The following is a 22,770-nucleotide window of genomic DNA, read 5'->3' on the forward strand; positions in this document are numbered from 1 at the left end:
GATGTAAAAACACTTCATCCATCCCGGGGTAATGTAAGCCGGAGCTCTGAGTTACCCTCAGAAAACTGCTTGTGGTTACGGAAGGGATCTGCCCTTTCACTCCCCCCCTTAAAAGCAAAGCTGTGCAACCTGTTTCTGAAAGAGAGAATACAACTTTAAAGGGAATTGCCCCAACCTGAGCGAGTGGTTGCAGCTGCTGACTGCAGCTGGCTCACAAGGATTTGTGGAGGCAAGTGAGTACTGCTGTGTATTTAGACACAAATTCCTTCACCCTTTGGCTAAAATTAGTTAGATTTTTTTTTTTTAGATAAACTTGAATGAGATTTTGTGGTAATGACACGGTATTACGCTGTATTAACTGCATGGCAAGCTGCCATGTCCTGTGCCCGATGCCCGGCCACCGTGCTGACACCATCACAGCCCTTTGCTAGCTTAGAGCCTCCTCTTCTCTCAGAAGGTGTATCATGCGTGCGCTCAAGCTTTTGTGTTGGTTCATCACAGATTAAAACACATTTCAAAATTGCACACATTTTTTTAAGTTTGAAATTAATTAAAAAACCATAAAACTTTCTGCCTAGAAATATTTCTAGGCAAAAATTGGTTTCAGGCGCAATGGAAGGGAAGTGGCCAGCTGCTCATGGGCTTGCTTCAGAGCTCCTGCCAGGTGCCCACTGAGGCTGAGTTTCTTAGTACAGTTACTTATAAATAGTTTCTTAGCACAGATCTTGGTCTGGTCCATTTGGGACAAGGCCTAAATTACTAAGATCTAGTAGTCTTTCTGGCCTGCGATGCCCCTGCTGCATTTGCCCCTTTTCAAAGTGCTGCACAGAGAATCGGCTGCGCGACTCCTGCTGACTGCGAGGGGCAGGGGAAGTCGACTGCTCGCCAGGTGCCTGGCAGGCTCGGCTCTGACCTCCGTCCTCGAGGTGTCCGTGTGCTTTGTAGGGGGAGAACAACTCGAACACCAACAGGATAATTTCTACAGACGTAAGAGATCTGTTGCCTGCTTCTTATCTTTGACTAGTCAAATTCGGACAGCGAAGGGCGTTGAAATTCTTTGCACTGTTTCTGATTGGAGTGGATGTTACTGTGTGAGTCTGATCATACTTCAGCCACAACAGCCCAATTAAGAGGTATAAAGGTATTTCACACCTAATTCAGCGCGTTTGTGGCTATGCCCCTGTAGGCTCCTGAACATGCCTGGATTACAGTTTATATGCAATGTCTGATTCAGTTTATTTCTCATAACGCTTCAGTCACTGATAAAATAAGTGCATATTCAGGTTAATTCAGTGTATTCATTTATTAGTCTCCCCTGCAAGCATCTACCTACTGGACTTGCTTCTTCCTCTGCTTAAGCTGTTACGGCCTGAGGCCAGATCCAGTGCTGGTGCAGATCTGCCTGCCTGTTCCGGTAGTGTGGCTGCATTTAAGAGGCCCGGCCGCCACACGCCTGCTCTGTTGGATCTTTTAAAATGTAAAGTGACGTGAAAATCTACAGCTGCTTTCCGATTACGTAACTGATGAGGTTTAGGGGTGGATTACCCCAGAGATTGTGTTATTGCATAGTGCATGATGCGTCTTTGAAGAAACACACCAAAATAGGCTCCCATTAGCTCCCAAACTTGCATCATTTCATTTTTAGGATGTGCATGTCTGTACAGGGGATCAGAAAAGAGAATAAAATACTGGACCTAATCTTCAGCAAATGCAGCACACATAAGCAGATTATGCAAAAATGTTAATTTTTATTATTAAATCCCACTTTAGGGAGAAGAAGCCCTTAATACTCTGGCTAAAGACTCTAGTCATGCCAGATTAGCATTGTTGTACATTAATAATAAAAATAGCTGAGTCCGATTAGTGTCACTTAAAGTTTTCTGAATGAGAGATATAACTCTTTGAATTGAACAGCTTCAATAGCAGCTAATGATTCCCAAGGAATAGTTTATATTAAAAAGTTAAGACCCTCACTACTTTTCTAAAAGAAAATCTGTCATCAGTGTAGGAATTACATACCATTCACATAACAGTATGAAAAGAAAGGAACTTCACAGGCCATAAAGCGTAATAGAGGAATATCTAAAATTGATTTTCATTTAAGTAGATTACTTATGTTTTCCTCTGGAACAAGGAAAGCATACTCTAATCTTCATCACTTTTCAGAATTAGAGCTGCTAGTTTGATCCAGATATCCATCATAAAATGCAACAAGCCATTCTGTTCATGTACCTGCTTCCCTTGGAGCTTAACTTCCTTTTTTTTCTTCTTTCTTTCTGTTTTTTTTTCTTTTTTCTTTCTTTTTTCTTTTTTTTTAACTCCTTAGTTATTCCCATCTTTATGGCTGGTTTGTGCGTTAATTTGGGGTAACTAATTTAGTTCTTCAGTCCTAGAGGATCTGTTTGTGGAATGGAATTGAGGGAAAAGGCTGTTTTCAAGCTTGTATCAAAGTAAGCGTTTAAGCTGTTCCTTGGGAGCTTAGCAAGGCACTGTACACTTATCGTGCATTTGCTCGCATTTTTGCAGTTCACCATCATTTTGAGTGTTCAGTGTATGGGGGACTTCTCAGTGCCCTGAATAGTTGGGGCCTGGGCTCCAGCTATCTTTTTTTTACCAGTTAGAAAATTATTGGGGGAACTTCAGGGTTGAAGAACCTGTGCTTTCAGCCAGTTTCACATATGAGATGTCCTGCCTATGACATGTGTTTGCTGTGGTTATCTGCCCTTGTCACTGTGCAGGAAGCCTCAGCTACAAAATACAAGCTTGTATTCTTTTGGTTTGTTTTCTCTGACCATTTTTAGCCTGCTTCCTTAAAGGAATGAGGATAACACAGTCACCTTCTGTGCATGTGTTTCTCCATCATTCCCTATTTCCCCAAACTTTTGAATCCGTTGCCTACATTTGACAAGGGAGGAGGGGTGTCATGGGTAAATTTAAAATTTTATAAAAACAACTGCTAAGTACAGATGTGAATGGCCCATCTCGAGAAGGGAACTGAAGGATGAGCTTGTTTATTAGACTTCTGGGAATCAAATCAAATCCAGAAGAAAGTAGAATCTGTTAGATCTGCTGGTCCCAGGACAATTTGTTTCTTTGGCTAGCATGGGGTTTTGGTCTTTTTGTCGAAGAAACTGTTTTTTTAATGGTGCTCATTACAAACACCGTTGCATTACTCCTTCAGAACTAGTGCTATAAATAATTGTCTATGTACTCATTACGGTGGTGTAAGCCTTTAACTGAAGTGCTGGATTGACAAATCAGTCCATTTAATTGAACAACTCAAAGACAAGACATGCTTCCTGTAACAGGCAGTTAGGTAACTCTGCAGCAGTGAGATTGTCCAGGTAAGTTTGGAAGTTACTGAAAAAATGGTTAGAAAAATTTGCATTTTGTACTGATACTCTACCAAGTAAGACTGGTTCCTTCCACATATAACCTGGGTTTTGGGGGCTCAGAGGCCTCAAGATGTTTGTAAATTGGTCAGATTCTTCAGTTTTTTCTTTTCTTGCCAAAACATTCTGAAGAGAAGTGCGCAGTTCAGATTGAGATGGAAATAGGTGAGTTTGGAGGGTATCTCATATTGGGGATTGTTGGGGTTGTCATTCTCACAGTTTGTTTCAGATCTTACCTTGGCAGCTGTTGGCATTATCCCTTTTGGGAGCATGTTACATTAAGGAGATTCACATGGCTTCTTGCTCCCCAGGTATATATATGAGTGTCAGAAGTCAGCTTCTAGCAGAAATATGGAAATGAGGCAGTTCCTCACTGTATCTCTGAGCTTGCCAAAATAAATATTGGTACTCTTGTAGAAAAGTCTGTGTTTACAAGATTTACAGAGCTGCTACTGGGCAAATAAGGGTGGTGAGCCTTTGGGGAGCCCAGAATGCTCCTAAGGCAGGAAGTCCATTCACCTGAGATTGTATGGTGGTGGTTGTGTCATGACACTCCTTGACAGCTAGCTCTAAGCCTCTCCGTTCTTGCTGGCTCTGAGCGTGTTTCCCACTCAGTGCAGAGCCTGAGTATGTCTGGCATGGTGATGTGCATCTGGGAGGGGAAATATTCATGGAGAAAATAATCAGAGCTGAGTGGGGGAGATTCCAAGTTCAGAGTAGTCCTCGAGCTGGGCCAACGTCTTAATAAATCTCATTGCTTCTTGTCTAACCTTCAAAAATTTGGCTTGCTAAACTGGAGTCACTTTTACTTTGCAACTCTTTGAGCACTTTTACTTTGCAACTGTTTGAGCACTGTGTGAGCTATCCAAAATGTGGTCTATCACAGGATCTCCCAACCAGACACCAGAGACATTGGCTCTGCTTTTGTCTAAGGGGAATCCAAAGTATTTGGTGGGGATTATAGCAGGAGCTACTGGTAGTTTTGATGGGATAGTTATAGGCCATTTGCTGATCCTGGTTTTAGATTCTGTTAGTGCTTTGCTGATTTGGATCTGAATCCAGCATGCGATTGCATGTTCAGTTATGGAACTTCCTAAATGTTTTGCTGGCTCATGCATGCCTGGTTTTGGCTTGCAGAATTGGAGACCAGCCCCTCAGCAGTGCTAGAGAAGAGAGCATCATGCTATGCCCTTCCTAAGGTTGTTTGTGCTTCCTCTTTGGCAGATCTTTTACTAGACAGCAACACCTTCAGAGGCTGCTTTTATCACTGTAATGAGGGCAATTGTACTGGACCTGTGAAGTGCTGGAAATGAGACCATAGCCATTTGCCTGTGCACAAGCAAACAAGACACTGTTCTCAAGAATTTTCCTTGATTATCGTGGCTTATCTACTGTACCGTCATCTTAAGAACAGGCACTTTTTCTGTGGTCATGCAAACCAGTTTGTTACCCACTCAAAACACAGTAAAGCAGACTAAATTCTTGGTGATTAAGATGCTTCCCTTGTACCTGGAACATGCCAAAGAAAATCAACAACCTAAACAGCATGTATTTGTACTATTCTAGAGATACAATGTAAGCAGTTTTAGTTTGGCTATTCTAGTGGCATGATATTTCAGGGATGATGACAGGTGAACCTCCTGATATTATGAATTCCCAGTTCAAGAATAGCTGTAAAAGGTTATTTGATATGAGAGAGTGCTAATTGTACAAATCATTACCTCTAGCGTGACATGCCTCTGCTGTTTATTCTGTAGCAGTAATTAATTCTATAATTAGAAAATGTTCTGTTAGGTACCACTCTGGGAATTCAGCCTATTGCCCGATGCAGGAGGCTTTCAAGAAGCTGAAGTGGCGCAAAGATGACCTTGGGAATTTGGCTACTTTGCCAGCACGAGCTAGGTTGCTTCATTGGGAGATTATTACTTTAAAATATAGCCTTTACGTGTTGGACAACCTCATTTCTTGTTGCTGAGATTCAGTGCCACGAATGGATGGATGTGCCGTGGCCCTTGCGGGAATGCAGACCTGGCATCCCCCTGTGCGTCTGCTTCTGCTTGGGTCTGCCAGTGTCTCCCCTTCTGTGAGAAGCTTGTGTGGAATGAGAGCACATCATAAAGTATCAGCATGAACACAAGGAAATCAATAAGCAATTTGTGTGATAATTAATTAGGGTGCCAGAATGGATTACTCCTTCTTCCCCTTCTGATTTGGGTAACAGTCGCATCTGATTTGGGAAGTTACTGTTTTTTCAATTATAATTTAGTCTCTGTCGTTGGTATATTTGGCTGTGACCAGAGGGAAGGGGGTGACAGATAGCAGATCACAGCGTGCAAACTTGCTTGTCCCCGTCGGGCAGGGCCCGGCGACGAGGGAGCGCGCCACGCGTGGGTCTGGCGCAGGAGGCCAGCGCAGGAGCCGGGTCGGGCGCTCAGCTTTCCTGGCTGTGCTGAGGTGGTTGCTGTTACCGAGCTTCCTGCGTACGTGCCCATCCTTGCTGTCCTGCTCCTTTTCCGTAGTCACACAGAAGACTAATTAAATGAACTCATTTTTTAAATACACCAGGTAGTGAGATAGATGCCAGCTTCACTTTTAGAGCTTTAAGAGGATAATTTCCTTTCTTTTCAGCAAATTGACTTCTGTCCACAGAAACAAGCCTCCCGAAGCATCTCTAGCAGGTCTCTAATGATAACGAATAACTCTGTTTTTTGCATGATAGTAGGCAACACGAAAGGGCTCTGCACGTGGAATGTTTCTTAAGGATCAGAAGTGAACCAGGGATATCACCGGAGCTTTGTAAATGAGCGTGTGCAATTGGGAGATTCTGGGGGGAGGGGAGGCGGAGGAGGGGAAGAGATGTTGGTATAATAAGCAAAACAATTTTACTGTGGTGTCCTAAAAACTTGATAGAAAATTAAATGACTCTAGAGCTTTCATGAAAAATTATTTTGTGTGAAAGACAGTTCTGTTTTTCTTCTTCTTACCTAACTCCTAAATTTTCCAAGGATTTCAATTGACTTTCCTTTAAAACTGACTTTCTTCCCTTTTTACTTTTTGAAAGCTTGGAGAAGATGGAATTTATTTAATATTTTTGTCATGTGTAATGTATTTCCAACACAGTTTTCAGGGCACATCAAGAGCTTGTCTTTATGAAAGGTCAAATATCAAGAGGCACTGAATACCTGAAATTTATGCCAGAGGTGGTCAGAACTGGGTTATAACTACTTGTGAACACTTTTAATCTGAAATAGTTTGCTAGACCTCAGAATTCATATTATCTATAAAGGAACTTCAAGCATTTCTAAGAAAAGTACTACTAATAAGTAGTCAAGGTTATTACTACCTCCAATTCGTCTCTCTGTAGTGGTTCATTCATACGGTTGCTATCTTTGTGGTATTTTAACACAGGACCAGATACGCTATAATAGTATGGTTGGCGTGCATGCATGTTTGAGGAAGAGAGATGTTTTTTTCTTTGTAATTCATGGTGTCAAAAAGAAATTCTTTTGCATATGTTAAATATTCCAAGAACTATAAATGCAGTCAGTGCTTTCTGACTATATTAAAGTATATTAAAGTAGTTTTGCAGCATCAAGTTTAAAATCTGTATTTTTTATTCCGATTGGTCCAGATGCAACTTTCACAGGAAGCCCAGTCAGGTCTAGGAGACTTTCTTCCATTAGAGGACTACATTTGATGTCCATCAGAAAAGTTCTAATTTGGCTAGAAATATGTTCAGGGAGAAGAATTCCAATCAATTCATAATCTTTTTTTGTAATCACAGTGCAGTGACAAGGAAATTGAAGTTTGGCCCTAAATGCATTGTGGAGGCACTGGCTTCTTACTTAACGTCTGTCTGTTATGTCTGTCACATTTTCAAGAACTGAAAGCAGAGAGTCACATGCTGCCTACTCAAACCAAGCTAAACTGCTGCTCAATTTGTAAGTCATTTGGTTTTAATTAGCAGAACCCTTTGGATGAATGTACTGATATGTCTCTTCTGGTTGTATCGAGTCAGAGTACAGGTTCCCTCTGGTTCCTTAGTGAAGCTCTTACCTTTTTCAAATGAGAGAGTACATTGTTTATTTACAAAGCAGCTTTTACTGCAAGCCTCTTATCTAGCCCAGCTAGATAGGTTTAGGTTTTTAAGTAAATTGTATTTGGTGGAGGTTAGCTGAAAGGTGTCAGAGTTCAATGAATGCAGCTTTTGTTTTGGAACTAAATCAAGGAATTGCTCAGTATCTTAAAATTAAGAAACAGAAGGTGAAAGACTGATAAAATTATAAAATTGTTGTATAGGATACTACCATATGCCAGTCTAAGTGATTGGAAAGGAATATAGAAAACCTTGTAGCTTTTCCAAGCCGTGATGGATTAATTATCCTTCATCTGTCAATAATTTGGGATTAACAAAGGGATCTGAATGGAATCTTAAAGTTTCAAATAGATCAGAATGACTTAAGTGCACATCAATAATCAACTTGTTAGCCCTGAACTCGGGTTGGTGTGGAGACAAATTATTTTAGCCCCAGGCACTGTTCCCAACACAGTACTAAAAGTAATGGATGTTGGGTAGCTCCTGAACATCGTAACACCCCCAACATTCAAATTGCTCACTTTGAATCATGGTAGCTCCTTGTGGGAATTAACTTGGAGTGCTTTGAATTCGGCAGTTCAGGTTCTTGCACAGATTTTGGACTGAAAAGGGGATGCTGCGAGTTGGGCTCAGCTTCCAGCCCCCAGTTTCCCAGAGGATGGTGCTCTTCTACTCTGGCATTGCCCTTGCTGGACATGAGCCCCCGCTGGAGACTTTGCCCCCAACACTTCATGTCCAGTCCCACCGTGCTGTCTGATAAACAAGCCGAAGCCCAGGGTGTTTGTCATTGCACTTGTCACTGTCTGCAGGACTTGCTCAGCCCTGCCTTTATCCGTCACATCACCACTTCATTGGCTCGCCCTGCCCACGCAAGCTCCTGGCTTTGCCTGAGGTGAGGGTTTCTGAGTGAAGCAAATCTGTATTTGCAAAAAGCTCCTGCACAGGACTTTGTTGGAGAAAAGGGGAGACGTGCTGGAGAATAAAGCGTGCAGTGGCTCCCAGAGAGCTGGTTTCCAGCACGTGCTGATAGCACGGCGGTGATGGCTGGGAGGTAGAAACCGTTCTTCGTCCTCACCTGGCGTGTCTCTGGATGGACTGATACCCTGCAGCTAAACACTGCAGTAGATACAGAAGGGTTGAGTAAACATTTGGGTTTTCTTAGACCCAAATAGCAGCATTAGATCTGCTGGAGGATGAAGTAAAAAAACTTACAGAAAACAAGGTGGATTCATATGTCGTGCGTCGTCCCCCCTGTTCTCATTCTGTAATTCTTTAGGAATTACAAATTGCTTTAAACATTGTCAGTGATTAGTGTTATCTCCAATAGTCTTTCTGTTAGCATTAGCTACTACAGCTCTGGATGTATAACTTTGGTTGCATAATTGTTTTCCTTGTGATCCTTTCATGATAATTAGGCAATTAGTGTTAATCTAACATTAATGTTGAAAATCCAGCCACCCAAGTGAGTGAATTCCTCCAGTTAAAGATACTAACAGTTTTTATTTGGCTGTGCTGTGCAGTATGAAGACTTTGTGTCACAGATTAAAATGAAGATGTCCGTATAAAAAAACAAAACCAGAAAATGCTACATTTTTACAGTGCAATATTCTTACTAGTTCTGTACATCCTGTGAGAGGTTGTTGACTTCTGTGCACATAATTGTATACTCCTTCAAACTGAATTCAGCCTTAGTATTTTATTGCTAATTTGCCTTTTTTCATGGTAGGAAGGACCTATGCTAAAGTGGGAGCAGAAGAAGAGAACTTCTTGCTTAATCGGGAAAGTTTGAAATTCTGAGACCCTCAGTTAAGAGTTTACTTGGGAGAGTTTTTGGCCTGTGGTTCGGCCATCCTCAACTGTTCCAGTATCTGCAAAATAATCCAACTGATTTCATTGCTGGACTGCACTAAAATGTAAAATTTCATCTCTTGATTTGTGATTGACAGGGAGAAGGGATGGTTGCTGGATGGTTTAGTATGGACAGAAATCAGATGGCATGGAGTTTTGATTATAATAGGTGTCTACATTACTATTCATTTTAGGTTATCATGGCTTAAAATTTACACAGACTCTGATCTGTGTAATGTAAAAACGGAGAAAATCAAACAGAATCCAAAACGCTGTGGTAATGCCAGCGTATTTGTGATGATTTTCTCGTAATGAACCTTTCCACCTGTGCAGGTTTTTCACCAATATTGAGATAACCTCAGTAATGTATTTGTGTCTCGTGTAAAACGCGCCGAGAGCTGAGCGCCCCAGCCTGTGAGGCCTCGTCTCCAGGGCGGTATCAGACACCCGTTGGCTTCCGTGGGGGCAGAGTGGGATATAAAGTGGGAAATCCGATGACTGATGTTTAAGTGAGATATGTCTAGATTCTTGCCTCTCCTTTTCACTCTGAGGCTTTAACTATGATCGTTTCTAAAGAGCAGCTGACATGTGTTTATGGTTTGTTTAATGGATGTTGAATGAAGTGACCTGACTGCATTTCTGGGTTTGAAAGTGTGTGTTTCTTAACCAGGTCAAGGTCCCTCGGAGCTGGGAGCTGAGCCTGTGTTTTGGGTAGGCTGACAGTTAGACTGTGCCTTCAGGAAGCACTAATGCTGCTGTGCTGTTTCAGTTCTTCCTCTTCCCAGGGGAGAGGGTAGTAAGATCCGGAAATTAGTCTTTATCTTAACCACTCTTCAGAAGGAACCTGTCTTTCCGGGGGAGATGGTGGATCGTTTTCTGCTGGTGTTTAGGAGGACCGAAAGCTGACTTAAGGCTTCAAAGCTTCTGTTCCTTAGGATTAAAAAAAAAGACCAATGGTTACCCTCTCTTTACACACCCCTCTAACACAAAATAGTCCTGAAAGAATGAAGTGATACAGTTTTTTTGACATATGTTAAAATACTGCTTCTTTAATCCTTGCTTGCTTTTAGTCTTAATTCCAAAAGCGAACTGTACGTGCATAAAGCAGGACGGGAGCCTCCCGCCCTGAGCGGGGCCGCGCTTTCTGCAGGGGCGCAGGCTGGGCCCGGGGCTGCCGCCGGGCCCCTCCGTGGCTCCCGGGTGCCCCTGGCAGAGCTCCTCCGGGAGGTCCAAGTGCGTAAGGATGCGAGGTACGATATCCCGTTTAGCAGTATACAGGGAAGTGCTAATGCTGTTATTTCCTCAAGTGGACCTCCGTGAGTTCTGATTTCATAGCTTTTTTTTTTTCTTTCTTAGGAAACTTAGTCTAGTAAGGTTTTCATCTCTGTAAAAGTTAGTTATTTTATTTATTCAGCTTGCTTTTCTGCTCGCTGCTTTCCCAGATGACATAGATTAGTGGATTAGTGCATAATATCTAAGACTATCATGTCGTGCCCGAAAAGGAGGGGATAGTTTTAGAAAACTATCTGTGAATTTGCCAGCTATGTTTGGCATGGTTGCTGCTTTTGATGCCTTTGTAGAGGTTTAATGCCCATGAGCTAGAAAAGTTTATGGTCAGAAATAAATATCTGAGCTATAGTTACTCTATACATGATTTTTTTAATGCATGATAATACTGAAGCTATAGAAAATTTTCTGCTCTTTTTTTCATGAGAATTGTGTTATCTTATGAGTCTGGAACAGGTTAAATTGCTCTGTGGACAATTTAACTGCAGGAATCTCTGCCCCCAAGAAAATCATTAATTTTACATAAACTGACTCTATTGCAAATGCCAGGGACAACCGAAGTTTCTTTTCTGTTCTCCTTCTCCTCTCCTCTCTGGAAGAGACTGTTTGAAGATGAGACTATTGACTGCACATTTTTTCTCCAAAAAAACCCAAACAACCAAACAAACAAAAAAAACACACACGCCTGGGTTTTATTGAGCTATACATGATTTTCTAAAACCATTTTAAATATAGATTGAAAGTATGTCTTTGGAAAATATTACTGGAAGAAAATGCATTTCTTCTGTTACGTGTTAATTAAGTCCACCCTGCTGATTTTTTTTTATTTATTTGTTTATTTAGTTTTTAAATTGGCATTGAAAATGTGATGGTTACAGCCTTAAGGAATATTGCATTTAGCGATTCAGTGGAAAATATGACTATAGCTCCCATGGGCTCATGTTGAGTAATATAACAGCACTGTCAGCTTTCCTCTGTCTCTTTTGCATGGCCTTTACCCGTCTAATATCAGAGTTACCTGGGCAACGTTTTTATTCTTGCCTTCATAAAGCTGGTCCTTGCTTGCCGGCAGCCTCTGTGCGGATACACATGCGTTGGCCACGTGGTGGGCCAGCCCGCGCTCGCCGCCGCGTGCCCAGCTTGCTTATCCCTCCGTGCTCAGGAGCAGGGGCCCTTGAGTAAATATTTCTATTAAAAGATAAGGGTCGTTGTTGCCTTTCATATTGATAACGGAGTTTTTCTAGGACAATTTAATTTGGACCAGGCTTAAGGAGGTAGCGTCAGACTCCAGTTCTTTCTGCTGGTACTGGGAGAGCAGATAACCTCATCACTTGTATCCCATGCAACCTGCCTTCCTTGTCATGCAGGATGCAACACAAGCTGAATTCTGTATTTTGAGGTGTCAAACTGAAGTATCCAGACCATTGCTTAAAACCCTACATGAGCATTTTTTTCATTTATTTCTTTTATATTTGTCAAGTTGAAACATTCTGATTTTAGCTTTGAAAGTGAATTTTTTTAACTCTTAATTGTAATGTCTAGACGTTAGGTAGAAGCAATAAGTATTTTTCCTGCTTAAAATAGCCCTATTTTTTTTTCTTTTAGACTATCTAGAAGTTTGTTACAGGTTCCCCCTGATGGAGGTGTAATTCTCTTTTCTTGGGGAGATGCATCTGCAGGAGAAGTGCTTTTCACCTCTGCTTTTGTGTAGTAGTTGTGAAAGAAGCTCAGAGGAGACCTCTTTCAAGTTTGCATTTGCCTCTGGGGAGTAATTGCATATGCCATATTTTCTTGAAGGTGTATTTGTAACTTGTAGGACTTGCAGCTCACTGGAAGTTTACCGCTGTCGCGTTTCATTGTGTGCCTGTAGTTGGTCTTTCATATGTAAACTTCACTGCCCAAAGCTGTTGTGATAGAAACAGGCTCATTAAAAAATATTCCAAGACAAATGTGAATAAGAAAACTTAATTTTATACGTGAAAGTTAGATAATCCTCTTAGAAATGTTGTTTTTTTATATCAACAAGCATTATAGAGCAAAGTCATTTTGTTCTGTTTAGTATTGAATTTTAAAAGTAAAAATACAGCTAAAATGCAGATATGTTAAGGATGCTGAAAAGTACGATCTTATGAGGGTGGACTATAGCATTTTGTGTATAGCATTCTGATTTGTAGGCTGAGTATTCCCAATGGGATTGGATGCCTGAATCTTTTAAAAATCCTAGCCATAAATATCTACGTTTTTTGCCTATAAGCCTGAATCATATATATCAAAGTCATGCAAATCTTAGTAGAAACCTAAAAATGGATCAAAGTTGCAACGTTCAGTAGTACCTGCAAAGGTTGAGGGAGAATTTGAGTTGTTAAACTGGGAATTCCCTTGTAGGCTTCAATACCAGCTCAAACATGGCTGGAGTCTCAGAGAAACTGTTGTTGTCATGAGATACAGGGCTTAAGATAATGGCTAAAATAGGACCAACCCATGGTCTTCCTGCACCCAAAGGCTACCCCTGCTGGGACCCGGAAGATGTGATCTGCATATTACATCTCCTCTCTACCAAAAACATAAATTTCAAAACTAGAATTCCAGACTGTCAGGATACAACTCAGAAATTTCAGTGTTTCTGGTTACTACAATCAATTTTTAGCTTTCACCATTGGAGTTTTATTAAGGCAGGATGACAGCTTCCTTCATGCCAGGAGGAACTCCAGCATTATGCACAGACTCTAGAGATAGCAAAGTATAATAGAGATGAAACAGCCAAAATTGACCTGTGCTTTGTCAAAAGCATCAGGAGAGGGCATTTCTGTGTTTTTGAATTACAATGATACAGGAAGAATTCTTGTTTTACCTGTACTGGAGAAAATATTAAATTGCAGGCTTATGTGCGTTTGAGGTGGAGTGCCACAAGGTTCAAGTGAGACATGGAGAGTGCCTCGTGAGGAGCATCCATAAGTACTCATTTGCTTCCTTTTTATTTGTTCACACTCATTCCTCATTTTCTTTCCCTGTTTGGTATTCTCCAGTCAGTGGTACTTCATCCTGGTTGCTCTTTGTAGCAAGGCTGTGATTGCTGTGGATTCAGATGCCATTACCTGCAGCACACTGTCGGGGCTGAAAGCACCGAGAAGAGGTAGAGGTGGTGAGCACGCGTAGGCAGCCTCCCGGAGAGCTTGGACCTCCTGGCCAGCTTGCAAAAGAGCCTGTTTCTTGTCTGGGAAACAAATGAAAAACCATTAACCACCATCCATCTATTTGCACTGAGATTATACATGTAAATGGCTAAATTGCAGCTTAATGGTGTTCATTTGTTAATGTGGCAGTCTGGGAAACCAGCCTCTTAAACTGGGCATCTTCGTGTTTTGAGGCAGGTGAGAATCTTTTAAAACCTTTACATTTTTAGTGTTATGTTCTATTGTCTTTGTGTTGTCTCTCACTCTTATTTTTAATTCAATCTGGGTTTGTCTTTAAGAAGGATAAAGTGAAGAACAGAAGGTGTCAAAGATGATATGGAGGCCTGACACTCAGCTTTGGAGAAAAGGTTTTCAGTGGGAAGTTTGACCATCTGCTTTGTTAGGGCAAGTCGCTGCGTTAGAAGACTTTAGAGCTAAGAACTGAAAGGTGAATTAAAAATGTCAAAGAGCTTGTTACTGAAAATTTGATTTTCCATGGTAACATTTTAAAGAGAAAACCTTTGTTTTCTATTTAATTTCAGGGTAAAATTTCAAAATGAAACTTGTTTTCAAAAAGTTTCATTTTGAAATAATAGAAAAACGAGTTTTCTTCTTCTTTTTTTTCCTTCCTAATTTCAAACATCTGCCTCCTTCTATTACTGCCCAGCAGGAAAAAGCTAAAACGATTTGAAAGAGAGCAGTGGAAAAGAAGCACTTCTGCTCACAGTGTGATACACTCGTCCTTTTTCCATTTCCTCCTTTTAGGAAAATGGGAGAAGGATAATAAAATGCCCTTGTAGGAATTGGTTTTCATGTGTCCTGGTTTCTGTACATTTGTCAGTGGTATGGTATTCTGTACAACCCAAAAGATCAGTGTCAAGAACTGACACTCTTATTGATAGGTTGTTTGTTGCTTTGTAGATCTGCAAACTGCCTTGATTTCTGCAAACCAAAGGCATATCTAAATGAATAGTGCTGTGTGGCGATGCTAGACCAGCCCGTGGTTTCAGGTAGTGTGTGAGGGACTACAGTGAGTTCACTCCTACTACTAGTGTTTTGGATATCTTTGCATACAACTGCCTTCTGGGTGCACTGGGCAGATGGTAGGTATATGCCAAGAAATGATTCTTCGGGGGGGGGGGGGGTTGGGGGGGTTGTTAGCCCACATAATACAGACTTTTTGTCACTAGACCAGTCTGGCGTTGCGTGTCTTTGAGCAATTGTAGGATAACTCACGGGATCTGACACAATTAATGCTGAAAACAATGAATCGGGATGAATACTGACGTTTTGGAAGGGATCTTGATACAGAATTTAAATTTTGTGATTCTTTAAAAATTAATGTGGATTGACATCTCTTGTAACTTAGTAAGAAAGCTTGACCTAGTAATGCAGAGATCAAAATCATTCCATTGCAGTGAATATACATGCTGAAGATCAAGTAAAAGCAAATGAAGCAGATCACTGAATTTCTGAGAAATAAAGGTACTGCATAAACTTCTACAGTACATACCAACTCCATATGCTGTCTTCGTAATGCTATAATTAAGCCAAAGAGTCATGTCAAACTGCCCTTTTCCATCTGCTCTGTGATCTGTTCAGGGACCAATTCGGAAAGAATGACAGCTGACCTCGAAAAGGATGTGTTCGGCTAATGTACCCTCCACCAGGGCTGATACTTAAACAGAGCTCATCCCCTTTCATAGATGGGTATGAATTGTTTTCCATTAAACTGGAAAAAATAAAACATTGGGCTTGCTGTTAAGCAGGCTTGTTCAGAATTTTTGTTTCAGAAAGTGCCCCTCGGTGTTAGCTGACCCATTTGATTGCTCATAAAAATATTCTTCTATTTCTAGCTATGTAAACTACAGCGTGGTGGCACAAGTTTCAGACAGCACTGTTGGTTTTTTCTCTATTCACTTTTCGTAGTTTTTGCCCAAACAAGCCTGTTAATAATAAAACCTCAGAAGTTTGGTATGAATAATTGACATGTGAGACACGCGAAACACAGCCTGTATTTATGATCCTAATTGATTTCATTTATTTTGCATCTCCTGTGATTTTCTCACTGTCAGTCTTGCCATTATCTTAATGTTGTTGTTTCCAATAACACTCAGAAAAGTCATTTTAAAGGCAGGGGGTCTTTCCGCGCAGAAGCATCAGGTGTAAAGCTCACTTTGCTCGGAGATGATGGAGTTGGCTGAAGGAAACCCCATGGAAAAGCACAGCTTAAAACCCGGGGTTTGGCCATCTGTTTGAATCAGTGTTACCTTGTGCAAGTCTGCTTAATGCTTGGTCCCGCGAGCATCTGTATTCATCTAATACGGGCAAGATTTTGTTGGGACAGGGAGGTGTGAAAGATGTTAGTGCTGGAATCAGTGCAGTATTTAGAAGGCCGTAATGGTTTCTAGAGAAGGCAAACAGGAGCTGCCTGCCAGCGGGGGCGACTGCTGCGGTTACGCTTTCTGATTAGGAAAAAATAGTTCCATCTGCCCAGTCAGACTGCCGGGAACCCCGCGAGCCATCCCAGGCGTTAGAGCTCGAGGCAGCCATCTGATCTTTGGAGGCATTAGATCCATATGTGAACTTATCTCTCGCAACACTGCTGTGAATCTGGGCGGCTTCCACAAGCTGTCTGCCCTCCGGACCTTGAAAGCTAGAGCCATCCCCCTTAAAAATACGGCTCTTGCTCCGTGGTTAGTGACTGGCTCCCATTTCTACCTTCCCACAAAACAGAAGAGTCTGGGGCTCGCCGGCATTTAGTTCTTCGCAGTTAATGCAAACTGATCGAGGTAGATGTACCTAATGTGGTTTCTCATGCAGGCTTTCTGCTGGCCTGGAATAAGAAAAGTAGTAGCTCAGTACATCTAGGGAAAAATGTAATTTCTGGCTCCATTTGCTGAGTAGAGTATAAATGTGATGGAGAGTAATCTCAGTTAATTGCGTATTGCACGTCTGGCTGATGGATTTGGCCTCTGTTTCTAGCAGACAGAGAATCCAAATAAGCAGCTGTTCTCTGAGAAACAAACTCTGCGACCGACTCATCCAGAGATTTTTAGCACCCGCCTTCAAAGTCTTCTTTAAAACAGAAGTTTGGTCTTTAATCTGAGTTCAGTGCAATTTTTGTGAAGTGCACTTCCCTCCTCTCCCCTCCCCTGCTTTTTTTCAACATGTCTTTGGCATTTACATTTAGGCTGTAATCCAGTCCCTCAAGGTTTTGCTCGAGAGCAATACGGTCGGCTTCAGGGCTTGGTGTCCGGTGACAACTGCAGTGAATCCAGCTGTTCTCAGCCTTCCTCTGCTGTTACCGTGTTTGGCTGGAGTTTTTCCAGGGTCTTCAGCAGCTCTAAGTTGGATGTTTCAAGTTGCCATACACTGGGCTTTTCTCAAGTGCTTTATTCAAGCTGAAAGCAGTTCCAAGGTAAAATTTAAGAAACGAAATTTGAATGAAACTTGGTTGCTCTATTTATTTATTTATTAACTTACGGTGTGGTTTATTGGGCAAAACTGTGCTTGGTGCAACATTTTGCACCTTCCAGTCTCTCTACGTTTTCTGCCCTCTCTTCCAAAAGGTTAAAGCAGGTGGATGTGACCTGCCCTGTCCGTGTTTCCGTGCTCTCCCGAGCGCTTAGCGCGGACAGTCTCTTCAGTCCAAGCCGCCTCGTTCTTGCATGCAGAGCCGCGGTTCAGCCGCGGGGCGGCGGGGCACCGGCCGCTGGCTCGCTTTGGGGGTGCGCGTGGGCGTCCTGGCGGCAGGGTGGTGGCGGGGCGGTGGGCAGAAGGTGGTGTGGGTCTGGCAGCGCCTTTTGTTGTGACGGGGAAGGCACTTGTCCCCCAAACGTAATTACGCCGGGCGCCTCAGAGCTGCGGTGTCTTACAGCAGCCAGCGTAATATTTTACGGTAACACAGTTTCCCACCTCCGCGTTTGGAAAAGCCATATTGTGCCTCACAGTGGGAACTGTATTAACGGTGTCATCAGCGATGTAATGCAGCTTTTAAGTAACTAGCTTCTCACGAGATGTTGTGAACTGAAACAAGCAGAGGTAAACCGGCCTCCTGAACTGCTTTCTGCGGAAAGCTGCGGTTTTACCTGATCCAGGCAGGTCACAGAGGCGCAAAACGGAGCCCCTTGGCACAGTGCCGGTCTGTTTTGCCTAGCATTTCTAGCATATCTCCTAGCATTTATGCAGGGGAGGAGCAGCCCCCAGCTTCGAGGGCGTCGTGCGGAGCTGCTCTTTCCAAGCCCGCTCACTGCGCTGCAGCGGGGCCTCACCTGGCTGGAGCGGCAGGTTTCCGCTGACGACCCTTCTTGGAGGTGTTACACAATTGTCTGTTTTCTCAATGAAGTATTAAATAAAATTGTTTCCACGTCAGGAAATAGGAAGACGACCTGCCACTAAGCCTTAGTTCAACTTTCAAACATGCCTGAGCCTGCTGACCTTCAAGATCGGCTACAAGGCTCATCTTTATTTTTCCGTCAGACTTTTGCCAGATGGGATGGCTGGAGGCACCGTGTCAGGGCATGGGGAGGGGCTCTTAATGCTGTCGTCGTCATTGAAATAGTGACCGGAGCGGGCCCGCGTGATGGCTGGGTTGGGAGGTTAGCGAGCAGAGTCCCTAGAGGCTTTTCTCTGCTTCGGCGAGCAGAAGGAGACTGTAACCACTGGCTACACATGGGTCAGTGCCTGGACACGAGAGCAGATTTGCACAGCGTTCAGTATCATCCAGCCCGTGCCAGGAGGTCGCTTTGCCCAGCATCTGGTGAAGGAGCGCGGCGGTATTCCCGCTGCCCTAGCGGGGCCCCGTGCTCACGAGCTCTGGGGGGGCTTGGGGCAGGCAGTGCGGGGCCCGCTGCAGCCCCATGCCCTGGCGGCGCTCCGAAGCTCAGCTCTTCTTAAGCGCAGTGTGGGTGTTTTGATGCTTTGGCGGGGGCCGCAGCAAGTTTAACAGCTTGCAGCACAGACTGCACTGCACGTGCGTGCAGCCGGTGGCCTCCTGCGAACGTCTCCCTGGAGCCTGCTCCTTCCCTGGAGACGGCGCGGGGCAGCGCAGACTCCTCGCTGCTGCTCTGTTCCCATGGGCTGCCAGGGACATACAGCTGCGCCCGGGCACTTGGTCTGGGGAGCAGCGCGTGCTCCTAGGGCTGTTGCTGCTAGAAACTCTGCTGCCTGCCTCCTGTATCTACATCTTGTCGCTGGAAAGAAGACAGTGAAAAACGGGGTTGTCTACTCGTGCACTTCGCCTTGCCAGCACCAGCTCTCTGAGGCACCTCTGGAGAGGCAGCGTTTCCAGATGAGGAGGATTTTTGCTCGGTAACTGCAGTCTGGTTGAAGCCTGCTCTTGCAGTTCCTGCAGTGCATATGCCCTCACCCCATAGAGCGCAGTGGGACCAGGGTGCCCAGCAACATGGGGACCACCACTTGCACAACTTGATGGTCTCCACATCTGCTGCAGAGGAGGTTGCAGCATCCCCTGCCCCTTGGACAGTGTCTCCTGGGAATGAGCTCTTAGTTATGGCTCTTGGAAGAAAGAAAGTTCTACTGCTTTCTTGTATCTCTTGCAGGAGGTATTAAAAAAAAAAAAGGGGGAAAGGAAAGGTAAAAAAGAAAAGATGTAAAAAGTAGGAATAAGGGTAATGATCTTCACAGTTACAGATTTCTGGAATCTGGCTTCTAAGTGTCCCTTCATACTGACTCCTGATGCTGTGTAACAGCTGTCATATACTTTAACTAAGCCAAGCTGAACAAAAGGCAATTAAGTTTTAATCAGCAGCACAATTCATTTCAGGTATACATTTCCCATAACAGTGATTTTTAAAGACTTTTTTTTTCCTTGCCTGCTCTGAAGCACAGGCAAGTGTGGTACCGGTCACAGGAGAAGGAAACCACAGGGGTTGGCAAAGAGCTGGGGGGACATCGCCACGAAACAGCTCATCCAGCCTCTGAATCCCAGGGCCTGACAGCTGAGACAAACCACTGCTTCATGCTTGCTGATGTTGCGGTCTGATAGGAAAGAGAGACTGATTGGTGATGCTTATTAGGTTTCCTACTTCCCTCCAATGAAAGCAAAGTTTTGCAAGTAGCTTTCTGTGAAATGCAAAGATCTGGCTTGCAGCCCTCATATTCCACCATGATAAACGAGGAGATACGACAGCTTCTTCAGAAGAACCCATCCATTCGATGTGACCACAAGTGAAATTTTTGGCAACCTTTGTCCTGAAGAATGAACTGAGTCTGTGGGGTCTGTGAACAGTTGTCTGGAGTCCTGCAAAGCTTCCCAGCTCTATGGAAGGTTTATACTGCAGCTGGCTCAGCCAGTAGCTGCGTGAAAATTGTAGATCAGTGATTTTCCACTGTAATGTGAAGAATCTTTTATAACACTTGTAGAAAAACTTTACTGTTTTCAGCTGTAGCTTTACAGATAAAAATGCACTGCAGGTGGAAGTGGAACAGATAATGTTTTTTTCAGTGTACAAACACTGAGACTTGGTCTTCGATTTGATTTGGGGATCAGATCTTTAAAATACAAATGAAAAAACAGGATGTGAAGAAAGCAACTGAGCAAGCCAAGTAAGTAAGTTTGTTCTTTCCTACAGAGTTGCTATTCTGGAGATTTTAGGCCTCTGTTTGTTCTGAGAATAAAAGCCAGTGCCATATTGTCCCCGTAATGAGCATCAGTCTCGACATGATGGGGCCATATGGCACAAAGCATTCCTTGCTGGCTCACACATGGGCAAGAGGACGGTGTGCTCTGACTGCTCTGGCTCTGTTGAAGCAGCGGGTCAGCGTGTTGTTCAGGTTATGATACAGACGTCTGTCCATGACGAAATGGTTTGAGGCCATGCATTCAGAAATATTTACAGAAATAAATGCTCACGATGTCCTTGCTGAGCTGCAGGGCAGGTAGCATTGAAATGTCAGGGCTGAGTGAAAGCGGAGAGCCAAGATGGGGGAAAAAAAATCCAAGTGGTAATAGCAAGCGTGTTGCATAGGAAAGTCATGGTAATGCCAGAGAGGTTGGGCACGGGTGTGCAGGGGCCGGGGCCCCTCCCGGGGAGCAGTGCCCAGAGGGAGGTGCACTCGGTGCCGCTGGCCGCGATGCTGGGAGCTGCCGGGGCTCAGCACCTGGCAGAGACCTCGTGGGGTCGGCCCAGACCGCAGACTCTTTTCACAGTGTCTGAGAGCTGAGGAGAAGTTAAAGTGGAAGGTCCGTGATTTCAGACTAGATTTAGGGGTTTTTTTTCAGCCTGGAGGCCCCTGAGCAGGACGCTTTAGCAATGAAAACTGTAGCCTGCAGATTTGTGTTCTAATCCTGTCACTGCCATTGCCCAAACCAGGGACTGCACATCATTTGCAGTGTCTCTTTTAGAGAGTTACTGTGGATGAAAATGGTTTCCTGCCCTAGAGCTTCAATCTTCCTGTTTTCTCTGGGAAGTGGGGAGAGTTATTACTTTTACCTGCTTTCCCTATCAGGCATGTACATTCCTTTAGCTGGGTTTGAAAACCACGTAAGACAGCACCGCCTCTGGTTCTTACTGAGCCCGCTAACCCATGAACATACATCATGATCCCACAGAGGAGATGAGCAAGGACTCTTAGCCCGGACCCACCAGCCTCCGTGGCTGCACAAGTATCAGTTTACTTTCTTCCCTTTTCTCAGGATAAAAGATAGGTGCGTATTTAAATTGCGGAATCCAGGCTTTCCAAAACTCCTGCACAGTTAGGAGAGGATGTCCATTTTGTCCCCTTTCTCAAGTGTGATCACCAGATATTATTTCTTTAATGGCCAGAGTTCCCTGGTACTTTCCCTCTTTAGCCTCTTCAGGGTGCTATAAAAGAGAGCTGAGACTGGGAGGAAGGGGCATAACTGTGCTGTGCTAAAATTACTGGCATATTTTGTAAGAAATAATGGAGGACATTGCATATAGAGAGTTGAAGTTTCCTCAAATGGTTTGATTCTGGCATACCAAAATAGTATCCATTTTTGTTATACTAACATTGCATCAACTAGACTACTAGCCGGATGGCATATTTAGTCAGGTTTAAAGTGCAGGTGCACTCTACTTATGTAATAAATGACAATAAACTAGCACAGTGACAGTACTATAGAAGCAGCCTCCCAAGCAGTCACGTGGCCAAACACTAAGGGCTGTGAGAGAATTGTAGCGGTTCGTTGTTAAGTGGCATGAAAGTACAGAACAAGATGAAAAATGTCATATTAGCATAACTGCTTTGCAAATGACAGTATTATCAAAGCTCGGTGACAAGATCTGTACTGGATCATTTTTCCTAAGAAAAGAAAATCACAATTGAAAGCACATCTTTAATGGCCACAGAATTTTGTTAGCGTATTAACCTTGCCTCTGAAAGTGGGCGTGCAGCATCTCTGTGAGAAGGCCATGTAAGACAGTCTTCACCATTTGGAGGGAGGTAAGACCTCCGAAAGCCTGGCTTGGCAAAGCTGAAAGAAACTATCACCGCGTGGTTTTTGTAGGAAATTCTCTTCCATTTGTGATTTGAAGCTTAAAGAGCACAATGCTGGGTCTCATGAATCTTTTGTCAGAATTCAAAACAGACTTGGTGGAATTACAGACATGAAGAACGCTCGAATGAGTCAGTCAGCACTTTGCGAACACCAGCTTTCCCCAAGCCCCCCAAAACAGCACTCTCTTGTAAAGCATTCCACTAGGAATGCTTGGGGGTGTACGACCGGGATATTTTTAGTTGTCTCCTTGCAAGAAAAGTTGCAGTCCTCCCACAGGCAGAAATAAAAGGGCAAGTTGGTTGTATGAATTCCCACTAGAATTTCTAAAACAGAGCAAATTCATCTGAGGGCTCTCTTGGGGAGGCAAGCAAAGTTTAAATGTCCAAGTTCTGAGGTTTTTGCTGGTGTACAAAGTACGGAAGAACTCAGTTAAACTCTGCAGGTCAAAACAATGAAAAAAACAGCATTTGGGACAAAAAAAAAAAAAAA

General features: G+C 43.4%; 1 protein-coding gene across 2 annotated transcripts in view; it reads left to right on the forward strand.

Moving 5' to 3' along the window:
* The window catches only part of IL1RAPL2 (interleukin 1 receptor accessory protein like 2), a 373,876-nt gene that overhangs the window by 154,882 nt on the left and 196,224 nt on the right, over positions 1–22,770 (forward strand). The window contains exon 1 of one of the 2 annotated variants that reach the window (XM_085319647.1): positions 7,291–7,333. The exons of the other annotated variant lie outside the window; for it this stretch is intronic. Coding sequence (XP_085175773.1) covers positions 7,294–7,333 — 40 coding nt within the window. The 5' untranslated portion in view covers positions 7,291–7,293. Of the gene's footprint in view, positions 1–7,290; positions 7,334–22,770 lie in introns of those variants that run through there. 2 annotated transcript variants of the gene reach the window in all.

This window comes from Rhea americana, unplaced genomic scaffold (genome assembly GCF_003343005.1).
Source record: "Rhea americana isolate MKP2758 unplaced genomic scaffold, rheAme1 scaffold_6, whole genome shotgun sequence".
NCBI classification, from domain to species: Eukaryota; Metazoa; Chordata; class Aves; order Rheiformes; family Rheidae; genus Rhea; species Rhea americana.